Source organism: Tauraco erythrolophus, chromosome 5 (assembly GCF_009769465.1).
Source record: "Tauraco erythrolophus isolate bTauEry1 chromosome 5, bTauEry1.pri, whole genome shotgun sequence".
NCBI lineage: Eukaryota > Metazoa > Chordata > Aves > Musophagiformes > Musophagidae > Tauraco > Tauraco erythrolophus.
The window spans coordinates 69,477,588-69,488,980 of record NC_141469.1 but is presented as its reverse complement, the minus strand read 5'-3'; the positions used below and the strand labels follow the sequence as shown (position 1 = coordinate 69,488,980).

At 40.7% G+C, this 11,393-nt stretch overlaps 1 protein-coding gene across 1 annotated transcript; it reads right to left on the bottom strand.

Annotated features, from left to right (window-relative positions):
- Nucleotides 1-1,719: 1,719 nt before the first annotated feature.
- Nucleotides 1,720-10,940, bottom strand: CTSO (cathepsin O). The gene is made up of 8 exons (XM_086612234.1): nt 10,665-10,940; nt 9,557-9,662; nt 8,322-8,455; nt 6,913-7,080; nt 5,294-5,415; nt 3,926-4,119; nt 3,415-3,507; nt 1,720-1,754 (listed from the first exon to the last, which is right to left on the bottom strand). Exons 1-8 carry the CDS (start codon nt 10,935-10,937, stop codon nt 1,720-1,722), a joined length of 1,125 nt encoding a protein of 374 aa, XP_086468360.1. The 5' UTR covers nt 10,938-10,940.
- Nucleotides 10,941-11,393: the final 453 nt, after the last annotated feature.

Below are 11,393 nucleotides of genomic sequence, written 5' to 3'. Positions count from 1 at the left end.
CGCTTTAGGTTCTTATGCCTGGTAGTATCACCTCAAAAACACTGGTGGAACATCTGTGTTTGATACTACTATAACAACACTGCTCATCAATTAAGAGCTTTGGCTATTGCTTTCCAGCTATGGAAGTGTGCTATTTGTTGTTTGTAAACTGCTAAGGGAAGGCCATGCTACAGAAGACTGTAAGACTACAGAAGACTTACCCTTCTGTTACTCTGAAGTTTTCAGCCAGTAAATTCAGTAAGTAGCAGAACCTGAAGTAGTGAAACATAGGACTTGGTCTTCCTTTCATTTAAAATATTAATACTTAGAAGGACTAAAATGACAATACATACAATGGACAATTCTGATTGCATTTGTCATAAAAAGAGAATAATACACTAATCTATTAACATGATACAGTAATTGAGTGCAAAAATTACAGAATTGCTTAAATACTTTTTAAGGTAGGTAGTGCTTCAGAAAGGATACCAGTAAAACATTCCGGATGAAGGATTCAGAGCCTTTTACAATTACACGTCTGGTTGCAAATTCTAACTACATTTGCCTGCAAGCACAGTTTTACAGGTCAGCAGGGCTTGAACACCCTTTGGATTCCCAGCAAGTCCCACCTATGAATTCAATTAATGTAGGAAAATTTAACATCCATTCTATTAGGAGTATTCCTGTAATTGCTGACTTTCTAAAGGTAGCAAATGTATATTAACAACCCCCGCCCTCACAATTTTCTCTATAATAGAAGAGGTTTTTAATTTCTGCTTTGCAACTGGCTTCACTGTTAGTCGTGAAGTGGAGAAGACTTCACCAACTAACAGAAGTGAAGTGACAGAAGTGAAACTGACACAGCTCTCAAAGCACGGAAAGGCTGATTTGCAAACACAGGCATCCTGCCGGGACACAGGATGTTAAACCACTAGAACTGCCTCGGTTTGTCTAAATAGGTTTACTTCTTACTTTTCTATTCATCTAACAATTTAATGCAGAAGACACTGATATTCCATGCACTTTCCAAAATGCATTCCCTGCTCTGGAGAGCTGTGAAGTTATATTTACCCCATAAGGGTCTGAAAGCTGAAACTGAAGTACTGCAGCACTTCAGAGACGGTGGGTGCTCAGGAAAGAACTTCAACCACCCATTTCCCTCTTCTATTATTCTAGCTGTAGAGGAAAAGTAAGATTTCACAAAAAGGAGAAAGACAAAATGTATGTATCTTCTAGCACCTCTGACAAAGCCAAGGCAAGTAATAAAGCAAAACAGAGTGAGTACTTTCTTCCAACTGCCCTTCCTCCCCTGCAATACAAGCAGACCTAATCATGGCTCTTTGTATATTCAAAGCACTTTGATTATATTGACATATTATTGATCCAAATTCCTTATCATTTTTCATCACTTTTTTCCTTGTAAGATTTTTTTATGGAGAAGCATTCCACACCTGTATTGAGTTCACATTCACAGTTTCAGTCCATCTTTGTAACTTCTTTCTGCGTACTCTGCAGTTGGTTCCCAATCTTCTTATTCCACAAGAGATTTGACACACAACACACATTCTGAATGAAAACACTTTTTAAAACTCCAGCCAATCCATTCCTGTACTGCCTAAAAGCAGGAATTGCCCTTACAGTCATTTCTTGTTTTAGAAAATGTTGCTTTGAAGTAAATCTTCACATAAAGCGTGTGCCAAACTTATCCAAATAGTAACTGTGGTCTTTGGCCAGTAAGTGTCAAACAAATACTGATGAAACTGTATCTGCTATACCTACAAATGAAACAAACAAACAAAATTAATAAATACTGGAAGTGGAGACTTGCCAGAAATAAGCTCCCTGAATTCACAGTCATGTAATGTCTGTTCTCCTCCATGTCATGACAGTAGGTGAACTGCTGGGAGTGGGGGCAATCAGCTGCAACCCTTTAATTTCTTTATTGCCTGACACTACTTACAGTTGTGCTCTACACTCTTCTTTCCTCTGCTTTCATGTTCAAAACTTTAGATCCTTTTAAGGATTCAGCATTGGTCCAATCTGGGCGCTGAAAGGCAATCTAGACCTTGATATCCTCGTCCCTTTTAATCATATTCATTAGCAACGCATATGCAATATGAAGCTATGTAGCTTTTAAAGCTCACCAAGAGACTAGAGAGCACAAATTCCATTATAAGACACAGTTTTCAACACTCATACACACACCAACACAGCCCAAACACAACTTTTATTCGTGCTCAGTTCTTTTTGCATCTTTGTACTCCTTCCAGCACTAAAAGCAAAGTCTGATTACAGCCTGTGAAGGTATCAAAGGGTGATGGCTCTTATACCCTCAAAAGTGGTGCCAGAGCACCTTTAAATCACAAGACACCTGTGAGGGAAACAGACCAACTACTGGCCTTTGCTGGATTGTTCTTGTGTGACGGACCACAGAAAACGTGAAAGATCGTGCTTTTTGAAACAACAGATTTTGAAAGTAATACAGCTATTATTCCTGACCACTCCTACAATTGAATTGCTTTAATTACCACTACTTATAAATTTCTCTTTCCAAATAGTTTATACAACAACAAAAAGAAGAAAAATTTCAGCAACACAGAAAAGCTATGATTGCATACATTGTTCTGATCTTCACTGAGTGCAGGGAAACTGAGTATTATCTATTCTTATTTGCAGATGATTTACATCACCTAACGCCTCTTACAATGACCATGAGAGCTACTTTGAAACATCCATGGAAGGGAAAGCCAACAGAAGACCTACAGTGTTAACAGACAACAATTCCATGGACACACAACACTTACTACCTAGTAGCCCAATCCCAGCAATTTGGCTCAGCAATCTTTGCTGATAAACAGGAGCTTCATCTGCTTTACCTCCATATCCAGCAACTTGGAAGAAACTGGGTATTTAACACTACAAAACCCCCTCAAATGCCAACAAAAATCTCATGCAGACAGTAGCAGGGTGGAAGATGGAACTAGCAATAAAAGTAGATACCTCTATCCTACAAGAAAAGCCACAAGCAGGGTACACAATTCCCAAGCACAGGCAGATCCACTTTCCGTATCCGTTTGCTAAACTGAGCCCAGAGATAATTGCATCCATCAGACAAGGACAGCAGCTGTTTTACATACACGACTGTACACTTTAAAACGCCGTTACCTCCACATGGTAAGGTACAATAGCACTTTATTTGTTATGCCTTATAGGGCTTTACCTTTGCATGGTGTTTTTCAATCATTCAACTACACGGCTTGGTTGAACTAGCAACTGCTTTATTTACATTTCCACCTGGAATCACCTAACCTCTTTTCAAACATAGCAATGATTCGTATTTCCTCTCTGAGGATCCCATTATATTGCTTTAGTTACATGGAGAAACATAGCCCAGCATGTGGCCTTTACCACTTTAATTATTTTCGTCAGACTTACCACAGACATTGCTGCCTATCTTAACACGAACATAGCCATCTATTCCCCATGTGGGGCCCCAAGAGTTCTGTACAATCCAGTAAGGGATACTACCTGGAAGAGACATTTTCATGAACAAGAGACAACATGAGACGTGGGAAGCACAAAAAGCTTCTAACACTCTTTGGAGTTAACTACCATTTTCATATCTCATAGTTTCTGATGGTTTGATGATATAGGACAGTGAAATGTACTCCTGTTTACATAGAGGACAGAGCTAATAGTCCAGTGTTGAACAAACTGGATATATCCTCTGCTAACATAAAGACACATATAGCTGTTATTGTGATTTTACAAGGACATGAAGTCCCATAGAACTGAGAGAATACAGACCAGAAGAGTTTTTCTCCTGGGATCAGGCTGCACTTCCAGAATTAATGTGACAGCTCTCAATGGAACACCCAGTTCTGGATTTTAATCACCTGCTCTACAGGAGGCAAGTTGCAAGTAAGAGAAAAAGCACAAAACCTACTGAGTTGAAGTTCAGTTGACGGAAACGCACCTGTTCTGTCAAAACCAGTGATAAGAACAGCATGATTTGCTCTTCCACTGGAGCAGTGATATTGTATGATCCCACCAAGATAATCCTGCCAGCTAACCGCATCTACTGTTACTGCCAAAGGGCCCCAGTTAACAAGCATCCTCATCATTTCTTCTTCCTGACCGCTGCGAAAGGAGTGAGTGATAATGCCAAGTGACTTAAGTTAGCACACTAAAGCAACTGGAGAGGTAGTAATCTACTTGTTAAGTACAATTTAAAAATCAAATAAAATAAACTATTTCCTGTAAGTTCGACACACCACATAACATACATCAATAAATATGTATTTCATATACTACCACACGATAATACAAATATAGGGCACAGAGATCATGGGAAAGGTGTAGATCCAAAGATATGAGGCTATGAAGAAGAAGTAGGTTTCTGTGTCAAGTCAGTGGGCAATGGTGAGCACCACATACCTTTTACATATCACTCTCCTCAATTAAAAACCAGCTTTGGACAAACCATTAGTCTATATTATTATTTCCCACTATTTTTTCAAACACACTGAAGTACTTCTTATATCATACATAATAATACATTAAAATATGTATTTCAAACATATCAAAACTCAGGACATTACCACTATTAGATATTACCATTAGCATCCTCATACAGTTTTACTTATGTAATATACTGGAACAGGAAATCCTTATCATGGCATGACATGTGCAATAACTAAATTTGGCAAATACAGACTGGCAAAGCACAGCTGTAATTGATTTTAGTTACTTAGTAATTCAATTCCTAGTCTAAACTATGTTTCTTGTCTTGGAAGTTCAGTATGCAGCTGTATTGTACTGATAAAAAATAGAAAAAAAAACTTTCTTGGAACAGAAACCTTAAAAACTCTGGTTGTCTTTACAAAATTTTTTTGACAATATTGTTTGCTAAGTCATGGACTGGAGGAGGATGTGAGTGAGTATGTAAATGGATGAATACTGAAACAACTGAATACTTCCTAAATTTTCAACAAATTCCAATTACTAATGCTAGGATTTACCGTTTCTGATACTTTTAAACACAGCCAACTGAAAATACCTGATTTCAAGAAAATTACTTACTCTTTCTAATTTGAAAAAGCTTAGCGACGGCAGAGTTGAGTGGATTTATTGTGGCAAGCTATAACCCTAAAGAATGTTGTGTATTAATTCTTATCCAGTACACAGGTACAGAACTGATGCAATCCACCTGATAACCTTTGGCTGGTCAATGCACTGTTGGCTCTAGCTTACTCCACAGCTAGTGAACCCAGAAGGAAAAGTACAGCAAATAAAAAGAATCAATAGTATCTACCTGAAGTCATACGCAGCAAATCCTGTTATTGAAACTCCAAAATCCGAGCGACCAAAATAATGGCACAGTCCTGTCTGAGCTTTAAAAGCGTATTCTGAATCTCTCACAATTTTTACTTTTGTCTGTAAGAAGAGAGATGAATGAGAATTTAATGCATTTGACTTTAACACTATGCAGATCAAAACGCACTGAAAATGACCACAGAACTCACTCAAAATTCTTTGTGTTTAAGAATGTCATGTTGGGAAACAAGATATTTACTGTCTCTAGCTTCCTTCTTTGCGGAGAAAGCTTCAGAAGGGATTCAGAAGTGTTTAAATGGTGAACAAAATTTAAAAGGTATCTCTGGTTTAAACTAGCCTCATGAACCATCTCATCAATTTCAAGACACGGAGACAATGCATTCATTTAACAAATGACTATTCATTCTCTTCAAATGACACTCACACACAAAATTATGCTCTCCTTGGGACAGTTCAAGAACCACAAATATTCCAAGAACAGTTATAAAAATTATTGAAATTAAGTCCAATTCTGCTATTAGCATCAAACCCTCATGCCAGTATATAATGCACTATAATGGCTGCCACAGTTCAAAGTCCAACTACAAAGCTACTGCATCACCCTTTTATAGTTTTCTTGTCTTCTGTAGTATAGTATGTTTATGACAGCGTCTTCTCCAGTCTAATTCATTTGTAGTCCCTCTGTTGACAAGTAAGAGGGAATTTTGCTTCAGAGGAATCCAGATGAATATCCTCTGTCTTTCTTTAAATGCAAACTTAAACAAGTCATCTAGACTGTTATTAGCTGGGGTTATATGAATCTTCAGGGGTCACAGAGTTCCTTGCTAAGGACAATCATTTTTTTTTTTAAACTTAAAAAAAACCCAAGGAACTCTTTTTATATTCTTGTAACTCAAACTGTCATCCTAGAGAGTACTTTTTATTTCAAAGATACTAAAATGTTCCTGCTTACATATATTATTGACACAAATTCTGCATTTTTCATGAATGAAATGTGTTAGCTACAACTAAGGTAGACTAAGGTAGAATCTCTGCATTTTCATCGTTTTGCATTGCAAGTGAAACAAAGGTAAATGCACTAAATTTTATTCTGAGGTTCTCCACACTCCTCCGTGATTCTACAATGTTTGCAACAAAAACCATGGAAATTTGAAAGCAGAAAATCAACACCCCTCCTTTTCCCCAGATGCTATTGCCTAAACTGGACACTCAAACCCACAAAATGACAGGTAGATAAACAGCTCCTTCTACACTCGTACTCTACGTTTGCAGTTCCAACTGAGTTCAGTGTAAGTACTGCAGCTTTCAAGGAACATGATTATCAGCCCCTGTGGGTTGATTTGTTACATTCACAAGAACATATATACACAATAAAATTCCAATCAAGTTTCAATACTGCTTGAACAAACTTTCTCTTGATTCCAGACTAAATAAAGTACATGTATACACACACACATATATATGCATATATACATACATACATCAGAAAATCAGATCAGCTGTATAATCCACCTTCCCCATCACTTTTTCCCCAGTAAAAAACAACATTAATATGAAAGCTAAGGAAGGGCTCAAGATTTATGAACATTTTCAAACCTGGTTCAGCCAGCTCAAAGCACTAACAGTGGATCCCCCGCTGCAGCCATAATTGTTGTATGAACAGTCAATAACCTGCTGCACACTGAGTTCTTCCAGGTTATTTCCTTTAATTGCATAGGCAGACTCTATACCACCCACAACGCTGAAAGCCCAGCAGCCTCCACACTGGTAGAAAGAGAAAGGAAACAGGGAAGAAAGAAAAAGTCAGCTTTGTTTTTAAGCCTGGTATGAAAAGAAAAAAAAAAAAAAGAGTCAAAAGGGTCTTCTTATCTCTTCATTTACTACATCATCCTTGAGCTTCGTTTTTAGGACAATAATAAAGAAATTTAATCAGATATTTAAAATATTGAACTGTTTCCCCCCCCCCCCCATACTGCTCTCTGAAAGCCAGAAATGTATTATGGGTGTCTTACTTTAAGGATTCCTGCATTGCGTTTGTCTTATTTTAAGGACTACTTCCTGATTCATTTTTTGTCTTTTAAGATAGGTCTGAGGATGCTTTTTACTGCAAGATATCTATTTTCTTAAAGGATTGGGGCTCAGGACTTAAAGCTCAGGGGCTTAAAAAGCTTAGGCTTTTTAACCACAGTAGTTAGTAAGTTTTTGAAAAGGATGCACTCAAGGAGACAGCCTACAACAGTCTGAAGAGTTTTATAGAAATAGGTTAGTTCAAGAAACAGTAAACTAAAATTAAATGTAACAGAAAAATTCTTAGACAGTAACAGAATCTATACTGCAGTTCTAGACTCTTTAAACTGTGGCATGTAAAATAGGAAGCAGAATTTATTCCTAGGCAAGCTCCAGGTTATGCAATGTGAAGCACAGAAAGGAAAGACACTGGGGATTTAACAGCTTGTTTGTTTCTTACTAATGACCATAACCACTTTGGGATAAACTGTAATCATGTGAAGTCTGGTTGTCTTCCTATCATGAACACATCCCCCGAGTTGTTCAATGGTAAAGACATGGGTGTTGACTAGCCAAGGGCATCCAATGATGAGAGAAAACAACAGCAAAGGATCTATAACCTATACAGGTGAAACGGAGAGAGAAGGTCAGGTACTGAACTTGAAACTTCAGTATCTTCAGAAAAATACAAAATACACGTGATGCAAAATATTTGCAGATTTAGTTAACTAGATCAAAAAAATGTATTACACAGAATTTTATAATTGCACGACTTCTAAAAGCACAACTTTTAATCTCATGCTTTTAAGTCTAATCCCACTTTGCCTAAAATGCTACGTGACTTTGTATGTTCAACCAGCCATGCTCATGCAAGTGTTCCAAGGAGTCTTGAGGCAGTGCAGGTCCCTTCCAAAACCTTCACCGTGCTCCATGATGCACCTGCTGGAACTGCCTTGAACAATGCTTGAGAACCACAAAAGGAAAACACCAGGACTTACTGTTTGCTGATTTCTCACTTCTGCAATGACTTTCTTGTCTCTCCAGTCGAATTTCTTTGGCAAAGGTTTTTCCTTTCCCTTTGGCACTTTTATGTATCTGGGAAGTTTGTGAGGTATGCTTCTTAAGTAAATAGCTAAACACAGAATACAAACATGTAAAAATCTACTAACTAAAAAAAAAAAACCCACAAACAACTGTTTTACTAGAAGCCATGATCAAGGTAACTTTGATCTGCAGTTACAATCATGAGATTACATCTCATTCTCAGATCCTTAGAAAATTCATCTATTTTAAAATAATCATTATACTCCAGAATGAATGTAAATATTCCCACAGTCCTAGAGAGAACAGAAATGTTCCATGTAGAGGATGGGGGTACAAAGTATAAAGATTTAATACAGCTGATCAATAACCATTCCATAAAACAAGTTTTGTTTGAAAATTTCACAGCACTTTACCTACTAGAAAACATTATTTTAGTCAGGCAAGAAGGGAAAATAAGAGAAGAATAATGTAAAGATTCTGGAACACACTCAAATTGCTATTTTTTTCATTTAAAAAGGCTCCTTAAAAATTTAAAACTAAAAAAAAAAGTGTGAAATCCCTCCAAGAATAGAACGTGTAACAGCAAATTTTAATGGCAAGAAGGGAAGATTAGGCTAGGTATCAGACAAGTTTTCTTAGTGTCATATTCCTCCTGAAAGTCATGGCTATCATTGTACAGCCAATTTTGTCTTAAGGTAGGGAATAGGAACTCGGAGCACCCAAAAACCTTGTGTATTTCTCAATTTTACAACTGTTGCAACTGAAGTAGGCTTTAAGGCCTAGTGAGGAAAGAAGGAAAGAAGGAAAGAAGGAAAGAAGGAAAGAAGGAAAGAAGGAAAGAAGGAAAGAAGGAAAGAAGGAAAGAAGGAAAGAAGGAAAGAAGGAAAGAAGGAAAGAAGGAAAGAAGGAAAGAAGGAAAGAAGGAAAGAAGGAAAGAAGGAAAGAAGGAAAGAAGGAAAGAGTCTATATTCTAAATGAAATTCAGGCTCTGGGCAATTCAACCTTGCAAGTGTAGAGAAACGTGAAGACAATTGTAGTATCCTTCAGAAGTACTTACAGTTTGGTACCAGACATTGTAAACTAGCTGACTATCAGCACTGGAAGAATCTGTAAATGTGAAAGATAAAAGGTTCTGGGAAAGAATATGAAAAATAACAGAAAAGGCATTAAGAGCAGCCAGAAAATGTACCTTTGAACTCTTCAGGAAACAAGTGAGAAAACTTATTTATTCCATAGAGAGCAGTTGTATTATCTTTTGATGATGAATTCAGTAATCTAATTCTTTTAGCGCTTTCCTGAAGGAAAAAAAAACAATTAAGTTAGAAGTAGTGACAAAACCATAAGAGCAGAAAAAGAAAAGGTTAGCAACAGTAACTATGAACTTAGATAACAGGACAGCTGTTCAGTTCAGATTCATCGTGGATTCCTATCAAACCAATATGAAAGCCATTAAACTAATCTAAACTCCAAGAAAGATACCAATAAAGCATTTGTTAAGTGCATAGGGGGTAAAACATTGATATGAGACAGACAAAACAGGCAAGCTGAGAACAAATTGCGTTAAACTCATCTGATGTCCTTCTTTGACAGCACAACAAACCTTGTGGTTCACAGATATGTCTTCAGATGAGAGTTAACCCTGTCTTGCTTTAAGTCTTTATAAAGCAAAAGAACAGTACAATGGCCTAAAGACATAAAAAACCGTAAACTTTAAATTATAAGGGTGAAAAATTCGGGTGTGACCTACAGAAGCCGGACAACCTGACACTCCCCTCCCCAACCTCTTCTGCTGACAAAGTTCAGCATGAAAGACCGAAAACTTAACACCACCTTCTACGTTTACGGAGTCTTCATCGCGCTCTCTCAGCAGACCAGCCCTGCTGGCGCACGCCGGCTCGTCGCGCAAGGGCAGAACATTCGGCAGCGCTGCCCGCGGCCCCGCCGCCGCCGGCGGGCACCGCGCTCCCGGCGCAGGGCTCCGCCGCGACTCGGTCCCAGGCTGACACCTGGCGTCAGGAACGGGGGAAGGGAGAAAAGCGGCGACGTCCCAACCACAGCAACCCGACGGGAAGCCGAGCGGGCAGGGCGGCGGAAAACGAAACAGCGAAGGATGCCGGAGCAGGAGGGCTCTGCCGTGCCGCCCTCCTCCCCGTCTCACCGCCCGGTCCCCCGGTTAGCAGCGGCAGAGCAGCACCTCGCCACCCCTCCTCCCCTGGCGGAGCCCGCGGCCAGCGCGGCGGCAGCAGGACCCGCTGTGTAGCGCGGTCGCGAGTGTCAGTGCTGGCAGGGACACCTACCCGGAGGGCCGCCGCCGCCGCTTCCTTCTCCCGGCCGCCTCCATCCCATGGAGGGCGGCCCGCATCACCGCCGCCACCGCCCTCCTGCCCAAGCCAGGTGCCCGCAGGCGGCAGGAGGGCTGCGCTGCCCGCCTGCAGCAGGCAGCAGAGAAGCGCCAGCACCCTCATCGACCAGATAGGGACAGCGATGGGTCGCGCTACGCCGCGCCGGGCAGCGAGGCCAGCTCCCTGCCGCGTCGCTGGCCACTGCCCCTTCCCTGGTCGCCATGTCATGGCGGGGTAGGCCCTGGGGGACACACCTACACCCCACGCAGCTTGCGAACCGGGCTGTTTCCGTGAGGAAGAAAGGGCTTAAGCCTCCTTTCTTTCCAGCCTCTGCCTGGAGGCAGCCCCCTGCTTCCTCCCGCTGGGAGGGGCGGGGCGGGGCGAGGCGGGGCATGAAATGGTGGCCGCCGGGCTGCAGCGACTTCCGTACTGCTCCTGCGGGCTGGGCGTGCTCCTGCCGGCGGCCGATGTGGGCGTGCGGCCGTTTTTGGGGTATTTCAGGGCGCCCAGCAGCGCCTAGAAAAAGCCCGTGTTCCGTGCGGTGTTTTTCCGCGTGGGAGAGGCGCGGCGGGGCGCGCGGGCCCGCAGACGAGGGGAGGAGAGATGCTGAGCGCTCCCTGAACTGTGAGGTTAGAAGTTAATGGCAGGCCTTCACTGGGAGGAAAGTGAGTCGGTGCTTGTAAA

Bases quoted from the DNA above. Each gene is read 5' to 3' on its own strand.
- CTSO (XM_086612234.1), bottom strand. From the start codon at position 10,937: ATGACATGGCGACCAGGGAAGGGGCAGTGGCCAGCGACGCGGCAGGGA. The intron at 5,416-6,912 runs GTTTGAAAATGT...CTCTTCTTACAG, and splicing joins CTTTGAGCTGGCTGAACCAG to ACAAAAGTAAAAATTGTGAG. The intron at 4,120-5,293 runs GTAGATACTATT...CTCCTTTCGCAG, and splicing joins TTTGCTGCGTATGACTTCAG to CGGTCAGGAAGAAGAAATGA.